General features: G+C 56.2%; 4 protein-coding genes across 4 annotated transcripts; 1 reads left to right on the plus strand and 3 right to left on the minus strand.

Annotated features, from left to right (window-relative positions):
* Nucleotides 1-614: 614 nt before the first annotated feature.
* On the minus strand, nt 615-2924 carry CDEST_00186 (uncharacterized protein). The gene has a single exon (XM_062916345.1). It carries the CDS (start codon nt 2358-2360, stop codon nt 846-848), a length of 1515 nt encoding a protein of 504 aa, XP_062772396.1. The 5' UTR covers nt 2361-2924; the 3' UTR covers nt 615-845.
* Nucleotides 2925-3327: 403 nt separating this feature from the next.
* CDEST_00187 (uncharacterized protein) lies at nt 3328-7180 on the minus strand. Its single transcript, XM_062916346.1, has 3 exons — nt 5961-7180; nt 5549-5906; nt 3328-5487 (listed from the first exon to the last, which is right to left on the minus strand). Exons 1-3 carry the CDS (start codon nt 6801-6803, stop codon nt 4442-4444), a joined length of 2247 nt encoding a protein of 748 aa, XP_062772397.1. The 5' UTR covers nt 6804-7180; the 3' UTR covers nt 3328-4441.
* A 6626-nt stretch (nt 7181-13806) lies between these two features.
* Nucleotides 13807-16340, plus strand: CDEST_00188 (Putative FAD/NAD(P)-binding domain, FAD/NAD(P)-binding domain superfamily). Its single transcript, XM_062916347.1, has 3 exons — nt 13807-14424; nt 14496-15800; nt 15858-16340. The coding sequence occupies exons 1-3, from the start codon at nt 14052-14054 to the stop codon at nt 15929-15931; spliced, it is 1752 nt and encodes a 583-aa protein (XP_062772398.1). The 5' UTR covers nt 13807-14051; the 3' UTR covers nt 15932-16340.
* A 364-nt stretch (nt 16341-16704) lies between these two features.
* CDEST_00189 (uncharacterized protein) lies at nt 16705-18743 on the minus strand (the record flags this gene model as incomplete). Its single annotated transcript, XM_062916348.1, has 1 exon — nt 16705-18743. One exon carries the CDS (start codon nt 18741-18743, stop codon nt 17508-17510), a length of 1236 nt encoding a protein of 411 aa, XP_062772399.1. The 3' UTR covers nt 16705-17507.
* Between the last annotated feature and the right edge of the window lie 1823 nt (nt 18744-20566).

Consider the following 20566-nt stretch of genomic DNA (forward strand, 5'->3'; position numbering starts at 1 on the left):
GAGCAACAGGCCGGGCATGGTAGGAAGAAACCCCCCCCCCCCCCCCTCTCTCTCTCTCTCTCTCTCTCTCTCTCAACACACACACTCTCTGTCTCCTAGATAGAACACAACGGGTGAATGGCCCGACGAACCGGCGCGCGGCACATGGAAATCGAAGCTGGGAAATAATCGGTGAAACTTGGGTGTGAACCCGCTGTTGTGGAGCTCGTGGAAACCGAATCCCGCCCCGGTTATCTATCCCCTTGGCGTGGATTTAGACTGCTTCCCGATTGGGATGCACTACCAGCCCGGCAAATCCGATCAATCATCTGTCGCTCCACTCACTAGCCAGTAGCCATATACGAGCGACACTCCGCGACACCCGCCCAGTGACTTGAAGTGCGTGCGTCACCGGGCTCGTCCTGCGATTCAGTGTGGTTTGCTCCCGGTGGCCTCAGCCTGTATCGTATCCCAGCGATTTGCGCTATGGATAGAATACAGCTTTGCCTTCCCTGCCCTAGCAAGAGGCTCCGTATCCCTGTCAACGTTCCTGTTGCGAACGACCCAAGTCGGAGAGTACGATTCACTAGCTTTCAAGCCATTGTAGAACCATCGGTTACTTGAAAAAATGTCGTGTAATTCGTAGCTCTATACGCATACATGTTGAGTGCCTAATAGTATACCCATGCAAAAAAACGGAACAGAATCCAAGAAAAAAACCCACACGCCATTTTACCTCATGATCAACCAACCATGCCAGCCACGCGCCAAGTGGGCGTACCCTCCCAGAACGCCTAATATGCTTACAATGCAAGGTAGACAGAAAATGAATTAACCCCCATCCTTCGCCTTGAAAGACGGCCGCTTTAGAAGTGCACACTTCGCTTCTTAGCGACCTTGCGCTTCTCCTCCTCAGTCCGATCCCGATGGAAGAAATTGCTGACACTAGCAGCCGGGTTGGCATACGGACCCTGAAGTAACCCCGACATCAGGTTCGGGAGCTTACCCCGGCCCCCTTGCTGTTGCTGTTGATGCTGCGGTTGTTGCTGCGCCGGCTTCGGCTGTGGCGCAAAGTGCACCTGCTGCGGCGGACGATACGAGCTTGTCCCTGGTTGCCCGTTCTGATAGGGCCCCGCGCTAAGAGGCCTCGGCGGCTGCGCCGGTGCGACGTGCCACGATCCCGGGGTGGTCCCGGGCGGCGGCTGATGCCTAGGTGGCAGACCGGGTCCGGACGCGTCGGGCTGCACGCCGTATAGCCTGCGGAGACGCTCCGTTTCCGCTTCGATCTCGGCTTCCTTCCGCCGCCGCTCCTTCTCCTCCTTGTCGAGCATCTTCTTGATGCGCTTCGCCTCCTCGGCGTCACGACGCTCGCGCTCGCGGGCTTCCCGCTCCTCCTGGGCGACCATGGCCTGCAGGCGTTTCGTCTCGTTATCGATCTCCCACTGGGCGCGGGCGTTGGGTCTTGGCGGGCCGTTGTTCATCGCCTGTGCTGGTGGCGAGGCGGGCTTGTTGCCGATGGCGCCCGACATTGCAGCAACTGGGAGCACGGGGCCTCCGGGACCCATGGAGGCTGGCGAAGGCTTAGAGTTCTTCCGACGACCGGCCATCGGCGGGGGCATTGTTGTAAGGTTGAAGACGTTTTGACGAGGGTTCAGAAACAAATCGCGGAGGACCTCGGCACCGAAGAGCAGGACAATATCCAGACCTTTGCGATCTTCCACGTCGACGCGCTGTAGGTTGGGCTCGTAGATGGTGACGGCGCTCTCGTGCTTCGTATCCTTGAACATGGCGACGGTGATGTCAGGCTCTTTGCTCTTCTTCCCGGCGACGCTCTTTCCGACCATGTAGCAAGTCATGTCCTTGCTCAGCCTGCCGTCGCGCTTCCAGCGGAAGATGACCTTGGGTACGATGTCGCTGACGGGCGGGTCGTCGGCGGAGCGGTCGATCAGGCTGGCGCTCGGGGCGCGGAAGCTCTGCTCGGGCATCTCGAATTCCCAGCTGTCCGACTTGCCCCAGCTGCCGGCCTTGGTCTTGATGACGACCTGCGAGTCCGGGTTGTAGAGCTGCAGGGTGACCTGGTCGGGCATGATGGGCTGAGGCGGGGCGGGTGTGCCATTCTGGGCGCGGAGCTCGGCGGCGGAGAGGGTGGGCTGGGACCATTCCGGTTCGACGAGGACCTCGGCGTAGATGATCTGCTGAGAGGCGATGTCGGTGAGCGCGGCGGCGTACTTGTTTCGGGCGGCCGGGTTGGCGGGGTCGGCGCGCTTAAGGAGGTAGCTGGGCGTCGGGTCGGATCCCTGGTGTGTAAAGTAGAGGAGGGTGTTCAGTGGGTTGTCGGAGGAGGGGCGGAAGCGGAACGTTGGGAGGTTTTCGTCGAGCATCGTGTGCGGTCTGGTCAGCGAGAGAGGCCGACGGTGCTCGAGGAACGGATGCACGCTTGTGTTGAGGCCAGAGGGCGAGGAAAATGACGTGTCTCGAGATGTTTTGGCGTTTCGGGGGGGGGAGACGCAGCCGGTTTAAAGAAAAGGTCAGGCCGCGAAAGCAGGCTGCTGGACCCCTCAAGAGCGTGCGAGGTCAAGTGGGCTGAGTTCTAAAACCGTTCGTCACCCGTCCGCCTTGGCTTGGGGCCGACAAGGAGCACCGGAGGTCGATCGATGGCTGCCGAAGTACGTATTCGTACGTAGATATCTGCACTCTGTACTCTATACTCGGTACTGACAATAGGGTATCCGTACCGCCGAATCTATGGATCCAAAGACGTTCGTCCCCACCATGGAAGGTCCCAAGGAACCAATGTTCAGTGGAGTCTTGGAAGCTTGGAAGAAGTGAGCTGGAAATCAAAGGAATCAAAGGTTTGATCAGACGAGGTACAGGAAAGCCAAAGTTCCGAAAAGGCACAGGTATGCAAGCACAAGACAAGGACGCCCCGCTATCGAGAAAGGTTGAGGACTGGAAGAAGTGGCAGGTTCGAGTCGTGAATAGTCATGTACGCGGCAGTAGTAAACGTGGGGGGGGGAGGGGGCGCAACAGCACATGCACTGCAAAAAGGGAAAAGTAGGTACGTACGTACGTCAGTCAACGCTGCCCCGCCAGACACTCAGATTTGGATAGAGGTGGCCACGGCCCAAATCCTCTCCCCCACTTATCGTCCGCGCTCCGCCACATTTTGGCCGGTCGTCTGTCCGCGGCCCATCTCAAACGCTCGGGACGTCCGGCTCGCTGATTCGTCCGCTCGCCAGGACGGGTACGTCGCTTGCGGCTGTGCAGGTCTGTCTGAGGGTGCGGGATATCCACAACGTTTTTGGAACGTGAATGTTCGTTCCTGTTCCTCTTCCGAAACGCGCGGCCAATGGAGAAAGGGAGGACCTGTCAGAAAACGTTCTTTTCATCTCTTGGACTCTTGATTCGCTTTGTTCTGCCTTGGCTTCTCTTGCTTCCCATTGTCTCCACAATGGACTATCGATGCGCCTCGCTTGTGTTTGGAGATGCTGCGTAAGCCTCTTTCATTCTTTCCTTCAGTCTGTCAGTCAGTCTGCCTTGGCGGTCCACCTACGAACACCAATCAACAATTCAGTGTCCAGTCACCGCAGATACTTTGGTGATCTCTGGCAGGGAGGAGTCAGTAGCTTGGACATGATCCTTGACGGCGAAATCACTCGCAAGCTCACAGTCCTCTGTCTCGAGCGAGAGCGATCAATACAAATTCGTTAGAGAGGGGGGGGGGGGCTAGGTTGCAAACTCCCGCAGAAGGAAGTGTTCTTGGGATGATGTGCTATCGAGTGGGATTGGGACTACCACCCGGCCTACGCAACTGCAATGGCGAAGAGGCTCCTATCACCATGCCGGGCAACGATGCGAGATAACACCACGACACATGTAGCCCCATTTCCTCGCTCAAAAAAGGTGTTTCCATAAAAAGAAACCTCCAGACGCACTGGTGCAACAAGGTCGTCCGTTTGACAAATCAGCAAACATGGGTGCCTGGCGATCGCCCGTGTACCGTACACATATTTCACATCACCCCACACGAACCTGTCGCACAAGGGAAGTACCAACGACATGCAACTCACTGTAAGACGGATATAGCTGAATGGTTTGGAACTTTTCAACATTTGAATTACTACCGCCGCATCCTACACATTTTCGCCTCTTCAGAAAACTATTTGTTGTACACTGGTGGCAGAGCCAGCCACGTGCTAGCACTGAAGTCTCACCCCGCAAGAAATCCCCCAAGCGCCAGGCTTGAAGAAGTGGCAAGGTGCAGGAGTTGGAAGGGCATAGCGGTGAGAATCTGTGAGCTTTGATCGCCTTTTTGGCTCTTGGCCTGTATGTGTAGTGTGTGCGTGTGTTATGGTATTACATCCCCTCCCCTTTTTGACTCCTGCCAGTTCAGCGCCATGCTTGGGTATGAAAACAAAACAAAAATAAAATGTGGAGGCGTCCGCCGGGTCACGTCTGGCTGTTACGACGCGTTGTCCGGCCGGCGAGGTACCTCCCCGTCCGGCATCATCATGGTGAACTGGGGTTCAGGCGGCATCCCGTTTTGACCCGTCCCGGCCGGAAGACCAGGCACAGGTGGAATGTCTTCATCCGTCTCCGGGCGCGCTTGTGCCCTCTTGACCCGGCCCGTCTGCTGGTTGACCCAGCTGTCGACTGTCCTGAACCTGGGTGGTAAATCCTCGCTGGCTTCTGTGTAGACCGTCTCGCGGTTGGCCTGGTTGGCCTTGTTGGCCCACGAGAACCGACCGACGCCGTTTTGGCTAGCTCTCAGCGACTGCGAAACAGGCGGAGGGGGCTGCAGCACCATCCCGGGCATCCCTGGCACGATGATGTCCCCGTCGCCGAAACCGGATGAAATCGACGAGAGCTCGCTGGCCCGGTTGACTTGCCGCCTAGCCGGATCGTAGGCGTCTGATGGCTGGCGAGCCAACTCTGACTGATTAAAGTATGCACCGGCACCCACCCCTGACCGCAAAGTCATACCGGGGTCTGTTGCATTTTCGTATTGTCCGATGATATGCGTGAGCGAGCCGCTGGGTGCGTGGCTGATATAAGTGCCGGTTTGGCTGCTGTATGTCCCGACTTGGTTGTTAAAGACACCCTGCTGGTTGCTGTTGTATGTACCGCGGTTCATGGTGTTCATCCGCACCGGCAATGTGTTTGTCGGGCTGGTGTGGACGGGGCTGCCCCGGCTGTCAGCTGGCGACATGGTGTAGTTCGCGGCGTATGCGCTTCCAGGGCCATAGCTCGACGGTTTGCCGTTGGGGCCGTAGAAACCGGTATCCAGCCGTAGCGTTCCTCTCGGTCCCTTTTCGTACTGGTTCGACTCGCTTCGGCGTCTGTCCAGGTTCTCCCATCCGCCCATGGGTCCCTTGAAGAAAGGAATCTTGGAGCCCATTCCAGGGTGGTCGCCTGGGAAGCCAGACTCTCTTTCCCTTCTCCTCCTCGCTGCCCTCTTCATCGTTCTCCACACAATCCACACCAAGAATGAGGCAAAGATGAAAGATCCTACTCTCAAATCAGCCACTGAGCTTATGCAGTGTGCTCGTAAAACAAAACATGAACTTACCTATTGAGCCTACGGCAATGAGGGCGTGCTCCGTCTCTGGGTTCATTCGGGGCGGTCTTCCATCGTCCTTACCCCGGTCGGAGCTGGCCTGCCCAGGAAGGGCAGAGATCGTTTCGGCAGGGAGCACAGCTGAAGCCAAGGTGGCCGTGACTGTGGGTGCCGAGTGACCCTCAATACCTTTCCTTGGAGCCGAGGGGTCAACGGGTGGCAGAGGTGGCAGACCAGGTGGGCTTGTTGGTCCGGTTGGTGCCGGGGGCAACGTCGGAGTAGGCGTCGGAGTCGGAGTAGGAGTGGTAATTGGCGGAGGCTTTGACGATGACGACCGCGACGATGAACGGCTCGACTTCTTTGGTGAAGGCTGGGAGGGTTAGTCACGTTGACTTGTCACACCGACTCTCTCGGGAGAACTCACAGGATCACGAGGAGGCGCCATAGTGGAGATGAGCGTTATCGTTCGAGGAGGAGATGTTACTGTCATGGTCGTCGGTGGCGGCGCAGGAGGTTGAGGTTCGGGTTCGGGCTCAGGAGGAGGAGGAGGAGGAGGAGGAGAAGGGGGAGGAGAGGGGGGACGAGGAGGAGGTGGTGGTGGTGGCGGTGGTGGATCGGGCTCTCCTGGAGCGAGCACAGGCGGCGGCGGTGGTGGTGGGGGGTCCTCAGGTCCGGGAGGTGGAGGGGGAGGAGGCTCAGGGGCGTCCATGGGGAGTTCTGGGCGAGATATGGGTGTCTCTTGCGGTAGCTGCTGGACAGGCTCGGGAGCCTCGAAGGCTGGAGGTCGTGAAGTAGCGGAGGGAGTTTGTGACGCAAACACGGGTGGTGCTGCCGGGACCGGTCTCAAAATCGGAATGGGGACTACTGGGCGAGCTGGCCGCAGTGATGCTAACGGAAGGGGTGGTTTTGATGTCGCCACGTTATTCGGAGGTCTTGCAATGGGCGTGTCGGGGCTCGAAGGCTGTTGCTGGGGTGGTTGGTTGAGTCGGTTCCTCCGGGCCTGGTCGTCACTGTCGCTGTCTGAGCGACGTTCTACCGTCTCATCGGGAACCCTGGCGCCCGAGTTGGCAGTCCTTTTCCATACGCCTCCTGCGGCTCTCTCTACCTGGGCGGTATACTCGTCGTCGGAGTCGGCGTCTCGTTCCCAAAGCGAAGGCGGCACGGCGATGTTGACAGGACGCGCACGCCTTTTGGAAGGCTTGTGGTCGCGTTGTTTTACGTGCGGAGCCATGCCTTGTTCCTCGATCATCCTATCCTCTCCTATCATTTCCCGGACCGGTGATAGTCGCCAAGATGTACCCTTTGTCAATCACTCCGAACCATGGCCTTAGGATCGACGATGTTCGAATGGGAGATGAGCTCGTAGAGGCTGGTTGAGTGAGTAATAGTTGCAGTAATAGACAGCGAGACTCGGGCGAAGACCAATTCGAATCGAGCTGTTGGAAGGTGTAAGGTGAAGAGCGGCTGGCACGAAGACGAATAGAAGAAGAAAAGAAAGAAGAAGGGGGAAAAAAACCGATGACAAAATAGACGACAGTGCCAGCAAAGGGGTCTAGTGGTGAGAATCAAAAGGGAATAAGGCCGGCCTTGGTAACGGGAGAATAGAAAGAAAAGGTGGTGAACACCAAACAATAGGCGGACTTGACAAGCAGAGGGAGAAGAGGGAGAAGGGAGAAGAGAAGAGAAGCAGCCGAGCGAGAGGCGACAGTATGTATCAGATTGGGTCGATCATCTATCCACCATTCGCGGGGAGACCCATGCTGCATGACAGATGCCCCCCCCCCCCCCCTCTAGAGATGCTTCAGGGATAGATCCAGACACCCCATGCGGGCACCAGCACTGACTAGGACTGGTGCAGGAACTGGCACGCGAAAGCCGATGGGTGCGGCGCCCTAATGGGTGGTCCGTGGATCGAGCCGGGGCCTGACGAGTCTGAGTATCTAGTCGGAGGTGTCGTGGACTCGTGTCGTCAATTGTCAGCGGGCAGTTGGGGGTTTGTTGCGCATTTCTGTCATGCCGCGATCGACGGAGATGCGTACGTGACCAGACGAGAGACATGACCACGCACCCATGCACCCATGCACCCATCGTACACTGATGATGTCCGTCGTCCCTTTTTGCTGGATATCCGAACGTGAGGCTCAGGCGTCCGCTTGGACTCGGGTGCATGTGCCTGGCCGAAGACGACGGCGTGGTCGCAGCCTATGGTAGACGAGAGCCCTCGGTAGACAGTACATCGTACAGTTGACCAGAAAGGCGGCATCACAGCCTTGGCCTAAAGCAAAAGAGCCGGCAGGGTGGGCCAGGAACTACGGCGAGGGCGAGGGCGAGGGCGAGGGCGAGGGCCACGACGTCGAGGAAGGTCCACCCTTCTCCTGTGTCCAGACTCCAGCATCTTCCGCACCGTTCACGTTCACGGGTTGTGTCTCCAGCACCTCTTCCCCTGGTGTCTAGAGACAAGGACCCTGGCGGCCACAGACACGCAACATGGATGGTGGAAAGTGTCTGGAATGGGTGGTCCCCCATCGACTGGATCCAGGGGTAGTGGGTGGGTAGAGTTCAGAGAGAGAGGGAGGGAAAGAGAGAGGGTGGACGAGATGAGATGCTCAAGCTTGTGTCTGTACGAGGGAAACTCATTGGCAGAGCAGGCCAGTGAAGCTCCGGCGGCAGGAGACTTGGCGACAAAAGAGAGGACACGGACGCTCCCCTGGGAGAAGGGGACGAAGGACGAGACTCTCTCTGAGGTGGGTGCAGCTTCATCCTCACAGTGGTGGGGATGGAGAAAACTGGCCGTCGGCGAAGGAGAAGCGGGCGAGAAGGGCCGTAGAAATGAAGGGTGTTAGGGGGCCATTCGACAGTGGCACACACCCTCCGGCGGCAGAAGCAGGACCGTAGTGAAGATCGCAGCCGGGAGCATCCAGTCGACGGATCGTTGGGCAACTTTGCAGGGATCTGTTCTTTCCTTTTCTTTTCCCCCCTTGCGGATTCTTTCTGGCTGTGACCGTATGACGGCTCAGGGAGGTGTTCTGGTGTTGTAGTTATCGAAGCTGGAGTTTCGTTGGGCCGAATTGGGATGGGGGGGGAGACAGGGGATGGTTGGACATTGACTATGCCACCTACAGTGGGGGTCCATAAGTTTGAGATCAGGTCTGCCTGTATTTTAGAGGGGGGTGATCTCAGACTTTTGGGTTGGGACTGTACTAGCAGACGGACGACAGCGCGAGAGGCGTGGATCAATTGTTAGTGCAAAGGGACTTTTGGGTGACACTGGTGACAGTGCGCTGTGCCTTGAAGATTGAACACTTCTGCGACGAGACTTGCAGGGGGCCATGCGTCTCAGCGTGGAAAGAGCGGGTTTCAGGACAAGGGAGGCCCCAGTGCGATCCCGGAAGACGGAAGCTAATGGTGGGGCATCGCCCGTGGTGAGTTTGGTCTAGCCTCTGCCACCATCTCTTTCCTCACACCTAACGGGAGTTCCTCACTTACAAGTTAAAGTAAAAACTCATTGCCTACGAAGGACAGATACGGAGCACCGGTGTGTTCATCGTACCGTTGTTGGTCATCTTTCTGCTTTCTTTCTTTCCCCCCTTTCCTTTCGGAAGCCAACTGATGGAGAGAGGCTTACCTGTACACATGTAGTTGGCAGGTGGGTGGCTGGCCGGGAGAGCAACCGGCGGCGCGCGCACTGATGTGTCCCCGCTGTGGATACAGCTAGGTACTGGAACGTCACTGAAGCACGTCGCGCCCAAAGTGCTGACAGCCGGCTTCTAGGGCGGAAAACCCGAAAGCCACGCCCATCTTCTGACATGTGTCTGGTGTTGGATTTTCTCCTCACCGAGAACCCCAGGAAATCTTCAATGATGACGATGGACGAGGCAGACTCGGTTGAGACGGCATTCTTGCTAACAAGCCCCAGCTCCCTCCAATTCGCCCTGTTCCTCTTGCCCCCCCCCCCCCCCCCCCCCCCCCCTCCCCTCCTTCCCCCTTCTTCCTTTCGTCCCTGGCTCGGGAGGGGGGGCTGAATTGAATCGGTCTGTACTAATCAGCCAACATGCCAAAGGGGAGGAGAGATTTGTATCGCCGACTTGGATGTCCAACCAAAGCTTATCTAGGGGAAAAGAGAGGAGGGAGAGAAGCCCTCGGGTTAGTAAATGAACCGCTTTTAAAAATGTCGTTCCATTCAGACTTCTCGTCTCGCCCCTCGTCAAGGATCACAGGTGAGGCTCTTTTGGTTCCCATGCTGGTTTGACCGTTCCCTCGGTACCTACCTGTACCTACTTACTGTACGTCACCTGCAAGATCTGGGCTACGGAAACGCATATTGCTGGGCATTAAACGCCCAGAGAACTACTTTCAGCCCATGTCCTCCTTCGCCGATCAAGGCTACACTGCACTCCCCCATACAGTAGTGTGGAGGGTGAGGGGAGCATCTTCTGGAATCGGAGCCGGGTGGCATTACATGGCGTTGCTGACAATTCCACGAGTCAACGAGCCAGCCGTATTGTTCGCCATTCTTTGTCTGATGCTCGTGCCAACGATGCTCGCCTCGTCTTCTGTAGACTGTTGACCCCTCCTGAAAGGGAGTTTGGTGGTCTACTGACAACCACGATAGACTCTCGCCATTCCCCGTCCAACTTAATATTCAGTCAGGCCAACCACTGCCAGTCACTGGTCTTCAAGCTCCCATATGTTACAATCTCACAACTTTCCTGCACGGTCAATCCCCCCTCCCCCCTCCCCCCTCCACCAAACCTGACTTTGAGTCCCACACACTTTCGACCGACCCTTCTGGTGCCGTATTAGCCGGGTCGCCTCGAGGAACTAGGACCCCCGTTGCCCCGTGTGCTCTTCATCTCAACCTTGCTTCTATCTCTCCCTAGTGGCTGCCTCCTGCAACTGCAATACCCCTCGCAAAAGTTGTCACACCACAAAGGGGGGATAGGATTTAAGCTCCCATCTTGGCATCTGGGAACTGCCACAGCCGATCCGAGAAACTCTTTTCCCCCAACGTTCCTGATTGGCGTCTTCAGGCTCGTGCTTTCCCATCCCTGCCAACACTTCGATGGGCGCTTCAGCCGCTTTTCGCAGCATCACGAGTCCTCTCATGCGCAGACCTCCTTCTCTTTCGTTGGAGAGCCCAGGCGGCGGCCTTGGCACTATACACGGCGACCGTGCTTGCCTCACAGCGAGAATGCTGCGGAAAACCTTCCTCGTCCAAGATGCCGCACAACAGAATGGAACTAATCTACTTCGGATTATGCCTGAGTCGAACTTGTAGGGGTGGAAAAGCAGCGAGGACGGCGGCCGGGGCAAGATCAACCGCATCCAGCGCTCACGTGCCGGGATCAACGTCGCTTGACAAATACTCCGCGTCTTGTCTTGCCCGCGACAGTCGCCCGCCAAGCTTTGCGATCTTCTACCAAGACATAGGACCTTTTACGCAGCATGGGTGCGTCCGAAGGAAGGTTACACTACGCTGTCAATCAGCAAGACATGCGACTATGAGGGCACCGTTGCGAGGTGTCGGCGTGCTAGGCCCTTGTAGTCTCTCTTGCTCAACATGCCGGTTGTCTCGACTCGCCTCTGGGGAGGGCGATGCAGCCCGCGGCTATCAGTCTGAAGAACTAGCCGGCCCACCATCGGAAAAGATGGTTTCCTAATAGCGGACCTGTTCTTCTCGGTTCGGGCGCTCCTATCCGCTGGCGTCAAATCGCGGGTTTAACTTTTCGCTGCTCTATGGATACTAGGAGTCATACACACCAAGTGGCCAGGCGCTGTCAAGACGGCAGCTGATTGCGAAGCCACTGGATGGTGATGGTGCTGCGGAAACTCCGTTGGTTGATGATGCGCCCGTCTGTGTAAGAGTTGGGATTGGGTATTGCATGATGATCTGGAGGTCTGTCTGGAAGCCTGGCATCATTGTGCTGCCTGTATCAAAATTCGGAAAGAAATCGGATACACCAGTGCCCAGGTACCGTAGTGTAGGGCGGCTGCTGACGCATCGTCTGCTGGAGACGTCGAGTCGCGAGGCCTGTTGGAGCCTTGGCCCACTTTCTCTCCTGTGTGAGCTTTCAAGTCAGACACGACCCTGTTTCACGTTGCCCGTCGCCATCACATCGGTCTTCTCCATGGCCAGGCGGGTTGAGCGTGCGGCGTTTCAGTCTCTCGGAGCCCGGCATCATGAAATGGCGGTGCCGCGTTGTGTTCAAGACCTGTTTCGTTTCTCGCTTTGAAAGCGCCGACACCCAGTAGCACATCTCTCCTTCTTTCTCTCTGCACGAACCGGAGGCTCCAGGTCGAAGATCGAGAGAGAAGGAGGGGGTGGTCTTGGCCACGGTACTTTTTCCCGATCTGCACAGCACATGCTGCCAAGTAGCCGCCCGCAACCGTCTCCTCGGGTCGTGGTTAAGAACATACGCATTCATGCCAATCTCATCTCCGGATGATGGTCATGGGGGGGGGGGGGGGGGATGGCGATTGGCTGCGACGGCGAGTCTGCGTTGCCCGGATGACTTTTTCCACGTGTCGTCATGAATTGTTGCCAAGCAAGTTGGCGAGCGCAGACGAGCAGCGGAGTGGAGGAAGAGAAGAGGAAAACGACATAATGGATTTCGCCAGGCTGAGGCGATCACTCTCAGCCGGCTACTACATGCTGCGGTGCCAAATGACCAAGGACGGCAGATAGAGTGGTGACAAGCAACAAGACGGAACGAGAGAAGGGGTTGCATCAAATCGCCGGCATGAAAAAGGACCCAGTCCCTGTGTTGGTGATAAATGAACTGGTTGCTGGGTTGTGACCTTCCCGTAGCATCCTTAAGTCCGACACTTTCGGCAATGACTTCGGGGGGGGGGGAATGGCAAACGGTGGATACGCCGGTCCGCACGGACACCAAGTGAGACCCGGAGACGGCGACGGTGGCCTCGAGACGAGGCACCGAAGTAGAACGAAAAAAGAGGGGCGCGGAAGTACTCTGGGCGGGACTGGCCGGGAGCATCGGCCGGACGGGAGGCCCATCCTCAGGGCATCGGGAAGTTTTCGGGTATGGGGACCAATCTCGGGCAAGACGACCGCGGACCTTCCAGTCGCGTCACACATGTTCGCGAAGAGCCGCGAGCTAAATCGACTACATGACCCCCTCGGGACCAAGGATAGCTGATCCGGTTCGGAGGGGCTCGGAGAAACGGCATTGTTAGGGGGGGCGAACTGCTTCCTCTGGTCAACTTTTTTGCTGGATGGCAGGCATGGATAAGTCACAGCCTAGGTAGGTCGAGGTGCCGTACGGGCAGTTGCGGGAGGAGTGCGAGACGAGAGTTCACGGAATAAGCGCTCTCGGGAGGAAGCAAGATTGGATGCCGTCGATATGGCATGTGCGCAAACGGGAGGCGGTTGATGGAAAAAGTAGCACAGTTGACAGGCGCTGGAGCTGGAGGTGGCTGGTGAGTGGTGACCAGACAAAGAGTGGAGCCGGAGCGAAACCGAGTTGCGAGCGATTACTATTAGTGACGGGTGTGCGTAAGATGGAGTAATGATTAGGTACGATGCTTGACAGCTGCCAGAAATGCACGAGAAAAAGAGCGCGGATGGGGACGTTCCTGAGTCATCTTGGCTTGGAGGTTGCTATCGCGACATCGACCAGGCGCAGATGATGGGAGTGCGGAGGCCCGTAGAAAGAGAGAATGAGGGTAAGGGGGAAATAGAAACACCGGGATTCGGCCGGCCGTGGCCGGGGCCTGTTGGTGAGCGGCACTGCGGCGGTGGGTTTTTTGTAATTTTTGTGTTTTTACTTTTTGTATCTGGGTTAATTCTCCTCGACACATGCGCCCGGCGGCGGGCAACTCTCGCCATCGAGGGAAAACAAGGGCAAGCTAGAGACACATACCCCCGGTGGGCCCCCCACCTGCAAGTCCACACAATGACTCTAGCGATCCGGGAAGTTGTAAGTGCCACGGTAGTGACGGTGGTGATGGTACTGATAGGATAACAACAAGCGCTCCATTGGGAGCGACGCGGCTGCGCGGAAATCGCAAGAGGGGGCCCAAGGGACACAAATGATACCCTGTCTGTTTCTGCGTGCCTAGTTCCCCGGCCAAGAACCTCGTGCACCACCCACCTTGCAGCAGCGGCAGCAACAGCGACAGCGGCAGGGCATGTCGCTCTCGTCGAAGCAAGCCGTCCAATCACGCGTCGCTTCTGCAGTCAAAGCTTCGGATCAGATGCTGACCTCACCCCCGTAGCACCTGAAATTTTTCTGCAGCTGCAAAAGCGGAAGGGGAAAGATGAAAATGAAAATAAATAAAAATAATACCGCCAGGTCTTGCTGCGTCACACAAACGGAGCCCCCAAACCTGGCTGCCCGCTGCATCCTTATCGTCTCCGAATTTCCTCCCTCTTCCTCCGGATCCCTCTTCACTTCCCTTCCCTTCTTGCTGCCATTGTCGTTCTCCCTTCTCCTCGTCACCTATCCCTCCATCGTTGGTCACCGGTGACATTGCCTCGCCATCACCAATTGAAGCAATGGCTTCTTCCTCCAGAGCCATGAGCTCCCTTCGCGCAGCCCAATTCGCGCCGAAAGCCTCGCGTGCCGCCAACGCCGGTCGCAGAACCCTCACCACCACCTCCAGACAGTCCCTCAGAACCGTCGCGGCGAGGCCAAGAGTCGCTGCTGTCCCCCAGATCAGGACCGTTGCGCGCCAGTTCCGCCGGGACTACGCCGATGTCGCTCCCAAGAAGCCCGGCAAGGTTCGCAAGACCTTCAGATGGGCCTGGCGTCTGACCTACCTCTCCGCCTTGGGCCTCGTCGCCTACGTTGGATACGTCGTCTACGATGACAGACATCCCGAGGAGCAGGTCGAGCTCGACCCCAGCAAGAAGACGCTCGTTATCCTTGGTACATTGCACCGGACGCCGCTCTCCGAGGGACCGAGAGCACACGCGCACAGCATGCTAACACGACAACAGGCACTGGCTGGGGATCTGTCTCCCTGCTGAAGAAGCTCGACACCGAGAATTACAACGTCGTCGTCATCTCGCCCAGAAACTACTTCCTCTTCACCCCTCTTCTCCCCTCGTGCACGACCGGCACCATCGAGCACCGCTCCATCATGGAGCCCATCCGCGCCATCCTCCGTCACAAGAAGGCCCCCGTCAAGTTCTACGAAGCCGAGGCCAGCTCCGTCGACCCCGACAGGAAGGTCGTCAAGATTCTGGATACGTCGGAAATTAAGGGCTCCATGTCCGAGACTGAGGTCGCCTACGACATGCTCGTCGTCGGTGTCGGGGCTGAGAACGCCACCTTCGGCATCCCCGGCGTCCGTGAGAACTCTTGCTTCTTGAAGGAGATTGGTGACGCCCAGGCCATTCGCAAGAAGATCATGGACTGTGTCGAGACCGCCGCCTTCAAGGACCAGTCCGCTGAGGACGTCAGCCGTCTCATGCACATGGTCGTCGTCGGCGGTGGCCCCACCGGTGTCGAGTTCGCCGGTGAGCTTCAGGACTTCTTTGAGGAGGACATCAAGCGTCTGGTTCCCGAGATCGCCGACCGCTTCAAGGTCACTCTGATCGAGGCTCTCCCCAACGTCCTGCCGTCCTTCTCCAAGCAGCTCATCGAGTACACCGAGAAGACCTTCAAGGAGGAGAAGATTGACATCTTGACCAAGACCATGGTCAAGAACGTCACCGACACCCACGTTCAGGCCGAGGCCACTGGCCCCGACGGAAAGAAGCAGACTCTCATCATCCCCTACGGTCTCCTTGTCTGGGCCACCGGCAACGCCGTCCGCCCCATCATCCGCGACCTCATCTCCAAGATCCCTGCCCAGAAGGACTCTCGCCGCGGGCTGGCCGTCAACGAGTACCTTGTCGTCCAGGGTACTCGTGACATCTGGGCCATTGGCGACTGCGCCGTGGCCGGATACGCCCCAACTGCTCAGGTTGCTGCTCAGGAGGGCAGCTTCCTCGCTAGACTCTTCAACAACATGGCCAGGACTGAGACTGTCGAGGCCCGCATCCAGGAGCTCAGCAAGGACCTCAACCTGAAGCCCGGCAATGCCGCCGAGGCTGCCAAGGAGATCGAGGCCCACGAGCGCCAACTCCGTCGCATCAAAGACATCAAGCCCTTCCACTACTCTCACCAGGGCAGCATGGCCTACATTGGTAGCGAGAAGGCCGTCGCTGACGTCAGCTGGTGGAATGGCAACATTGCCAGCGGTGGCAGCATGACCTACCTCTTCTGGCGCAGCGCTTACCTCTCTATGTGCTTCAGCAGTAAGTTTCATCCTCGGCTACCGATTTCGTATTTGGCCACTATCTAACGCCTTACAGCTCGTAACCGTCTGCTCGTTGTCAACGACTGGCTCAAGTCCAAGGTCTTTGGCCGTGACATATCGAGAGAATAAGATTCGGTCTTTTTAGGCGTTCATGATCCATATTTTTCCAGCCTCTTGGCGCTGGGAATTTTCTTCTTCTTTTTCAACTGTCTATTTCTTTTGTGTTCATTGTACTCTCTTCGCTACATGTTTGTTTATGGTGTCTGAAGCGAAACGATAGATCGATCGGCTTTAATGGCTGGCGGGGAAACGATAGACTGGGTAGACCTGGACACACACGATCATCCCTAAAGGGGAAACGCACGCGACTACCCCTTGGATGAGTTGTCGACTTTTTGCCAATAACACCTGTACAATGCTGCTACCGAGGATCTCGGCCACGACGCTCGACGCGTGAGAATTGAATAATGATGAACAACCTCAGCCGTGGTGCCGAAAAATGGCAACCGGGCGTGCCATACCGCATGTCCTAAAGAAGGCTCAGACGAGTGACATGTCATCATCACATGAGAGTCCTCATCTAGACAAGCAGCCACCCGTTAGTAAAATCGCTGGTCGTGCAGTCTTCTCGTGAGACACATGCCGACAAGTTGCAGCAAGTCATGCATGTATATGTATTGACTTGGGTTCCGGGAACCCGGTCTGTCCCGGGCCATCCACGTCAGACTGCCGCTATCTGATTCGTCAACCTCGGCCGAGATCTCCCGGCGCTCTCACCCGAGAGCGCGGAAAGTCACGGTAGCTTCGGCTCGTCCCGCTTGCTTCTACGAAAGTTTATTAGCCTGGGGCTTATTTGCCCAAACCACGTGTAACTGGGGAATAGGGAAAGGGGGGGGGGACAAGGCCCGTTGATCCAGAGATTGCTGGTTGCTGGTTGGCCTGTCTCATCCGGGAATATGCAACGGGCATGTGTTAATGTGGGAAGGTCGCCTACCTCGGTTGCTGCCAAAAGGGCCCCAGAGACGAGACGGCAAAGGACCATTGGAAAAAGGGGGTGGGCGGCATGGGGATCGGGCCGGACTGACTTAAGTCTTCGCAATGAACGGCCTCTTCAGTAAACACGTTGACGTTCGGGCGTCGAGCACGTTGCTGGAAGCCCGGCTTCACATATGACGAGCAGGCACTGCGTCGACATAACGAACATGTGTTACTTCTACACCAGGTCTCGATACTGGACCACAACAGGTACTACAAGAACACCGCCAGAGACTCAGGACATTATGAATGATGCCCTTGATATCATCGCGGCCCTCGATGGTCTGACGGCATCTTCCGTCCACTTCCTTGCGACGTTGGACAATATAGGTTCTCTGCCTTGATACGAGCCCCGGGCTGGACCCCTAGTCATCGAGGTTTCTCAAAGGAGATTCAGAGTCTTCTTGCGTCACGTGTTGGAACCCCAAACTGCATTTAAAAGGAAGAAAACATGAAAACTTTTGTCTATCTTCGGTACTCGGGCCACTAGACCATCAAAAGTCTGGCGACTGCTCTTCGTAGACAGTTCAGCTGTAGGACCATACTATAGTCGTATCTTTTCCCACGTGTTGCGGCTCTCCAGGCGATCTCTTGGCCGATGACAGCACTCCCTCTCGAGGTCAGCCGCCACCTCTGGATCTGGGCTGCCGTACTTTGCGCCAGTTTCTTCCTAAATCATGACAAGCAGCTTATTACCATCATTTTCTAGGATATCACTCCGGAGCTCAGACCGGAGACTGTGGGTTTGGTCTCGGAGCTGCTTGATTTCGGCCTCAGCCTTTGCCTGCCTCTCGGTGGCCTCCCGTTTCTCGCGCAGGTGTTCGCAGCGCTCGCTTCCGAGCTGATTCATCTGGGCCACGTTTGTTTCCTCCAGAAGGCGCATTTCTGTGGTCAACATAGCGTACTTTTCACGGCTGTGTTCGAGTTCTCGTTGGGTATCGTGCAGCTGGGCTTGGGCTTCTTTAGTTGTCTGCTGAGCATTCCGAAGACTATCCACGAGCTCATCGCGGGAGACTTTGCAGCCTTGGTGCTCTTCCTTGAGGCTCTCGGTGTGTTTAATGAGTCGCTTATTCTCGTCTTGACATTCCTCGTGGTTCCTCTTGGCAAAGTCGAGTTCTTTCTGGAGCAGATGACGCTGCTGCACAAGATGATTCTTCTCCACCTGGGCTTCTTTTCGAACAGAATCCATTGCTTCGTTGACCCCTTTGACCTCGTTCCTGGCTTCGTTCCAGTGACGATTAGCGAAGGCAGCTTCCTTCCTGGCGCATTCGAGGTCTGCGCGAAAAAGAGCCTTGACCTTGCGGAGCCGATGCTCTTGCCTACCCTGAGCGGCCACACACTCAGCAACCTTTTCGCGCAGGGAGCTTCGCTCGTTCTCGCTCTTCAACTTCTCCTCGTCCAAGTCTTTGATTGTCTCCAAAAGCTGATTGCGATTCTCGATGATACTCAGACGGCTTTGGGTGGTTTTGTGAAGTTTCGTTCGCAGCTGGTTCACGGTGCCGTTGTTCTGACCGTGATGCATCTTGTAGTGATCAAACTCGTCCTTAATGTCATATAGATCCCTTAAACTCGCTTGGTAGTCATCTCGAGTAATTTGAAGCTCATGTTCAATGTCATCAAGCGCTCTTCGGAGACGATCCCGTTCGGCTGTGACATCAGAAAGCTTGTTCTCGGCCTCGGCGTGGTTCAACCTGAAGTCATAGGTCAGGTCCGAGCCTAACTGGATCATTGCTACGCCCTGCTTGACGATGTTGACCTGGACCCGACGGCGCTTCCGATCATTTACTTCGGAGTGATGATTTTTGTTGACGAGACTCGAAGGAGGGGGAGGGGTCCACGTGATGGTACGGGAATCATCACCAAGTCCAGATGAAAACCGTATACTACCGTGACTCTGAGGATTCATAACGAAGATGGTTGCTCCTCAAGGCCAAGAGTGCGGTTTCCTCTACCGATGTTTAAATTGTTTGGTATTGGTCGGTGTCGTAGCAGACGCCTCGAAAAGAGCCCCCTGGAGGCTCCACCTGTCAGTTCAGAGGGAGACAAACGTAGTAGAACGAAACATACGAGTTGCAGAGAAGTAAGGTTGCCTTTTTACTACTCAGTTCCCCCTGGCGACTCATATGGCTGTTTAAGTCTAAACATGTGTACTCTGGTCAGTTATCTCACTTCCTTCGAATCAAGATGATGATGAAGATTGCTTCGAACAAACCTCTCGTGGGCAAGTGGAATGGACTGTTGGGCCAAATTGTGAGTCTCGAAAAATTGAATGGGGGGTATTGATAAAATTCAGAGCGCGGAGGTGTGCAGGAAAGGAGGGTAGAGGTGCCGAAGCATGAGCGTGCCTGGCTTTAGGCAGGTACGCTCCTCGAGGCAGACTCACGTCGTGGTACCCAAACGACCTCAATCAGACACAACATGCGTATTTAACGTATTCCTCCAGAAAACTCCCCTGCGGCACAAAAAAGTTTACGAACATAGGTAGGGGTTGCGGAAGCACCAGCAACAACGCAACACGGCAGAGATCAAGACCACGCCCGCCCGGCATGTGTTCCACAATCGTGAAATCTAGTCCAGGGTTCAAGATAGCGAGATCCAGGCACCCTTACCAGCGGCAGCTCTGCTACCGGAGCATGACACTTGGCCGGTCACATAAGATATGACCTGAGAGGTCGGTATGCAATTTTCAGATGCCTTGCCGTTTACCACATTGAAGCGTGTCCTATTTAAGCGACATGCCGCGCCGCCCACAACTCAATGCCACTGGACAGTATATGAGCCCCAAGGCATAAGCTCAGCTGCCGTGTTGTTGACGACCGTCCTTGTCGTCATGTAAAATACCTAAGCAATTTCGAGAGGCACCGCTCTAAACTCTGGCAACTCTGGCCTCATGCCATAGAATCATCGTTGACTTACTTACACAAGCCCCTGGCCAATAGGGAGGAGCAATCTCAGCAGCTGCTCTAATATCCACTTGGGCTCAAAAACAAAAGGAGTACAGACCTTGTTTACTCTTTGGAAAATGATTGCCTAAGCGAGTAAGTTCCTTGCTTGGGATGCTGTTGAGAAGCAGCAAGAAAAAAGATTTTTATCTAGCACTTTGCCCAAAGCCAGAATCGAACTGGCGATCTTCTCATGTCGGATTGCCTGTCTCAATTTGAGAACCGAAACAGATGGTACTAGTGAGACGCTTTACCACTGAGCCATTCGGGCATCTTCCTTGTGCTGGCATCACGAAGCCATCTGACGGGTTATCATTGTGGTGTGGGACTCCAGGGTCGTGATGGGGCAAGTATCATGGCCCTAATCTTGAGCTTAGACGAGGAGTATGGAGTCGAGGCCGCTGGGTGGGGTCCGGGTTGACGATACCGGAACGGGGAAAAGTCGCCCGGTATTGGACATGGGCCTGAGCTATTGGGAGACGACGTCTTTGAGTCGTTGGACCAGATGAGATACTGGAAGAGGGCTCCAAGAAAACGGGATCAGAAGCAGAGCGAGACTCTCGTTTGGTCGTTTGGTGAACCACAGAAGTGTTACTCTTTGCGCGAGGTAGCTTCGACCATCATGTTGACATCGGGGATAGGCAGTCTACCATATTATAGATACCACGTCAGATTGTCTGATTTTACGCCCGCCGTCTATAAGAGCCTGTCCAAGGCCCGAATCTTGCGACGACTGACTGACGCCGCAACACGCACCCACGCCGATCTTAATCACGGCAAGCTCTGG

The sequence above is a fragment of the Colletotrichum destructivum genome, chromosome 1 (assembly GCF_034447905.1).
Source record: "Colletotrichum destructivum chromosome 1, complete sequence".
NCBI classification, from domain to species: domain Eukaryota; kingdom Fungi; phylum Ascomycota; class Sordariomycetes; order Glomerellales; family Glomerellaceae; genus Colletotrichum; species Colletotrichum destructivum.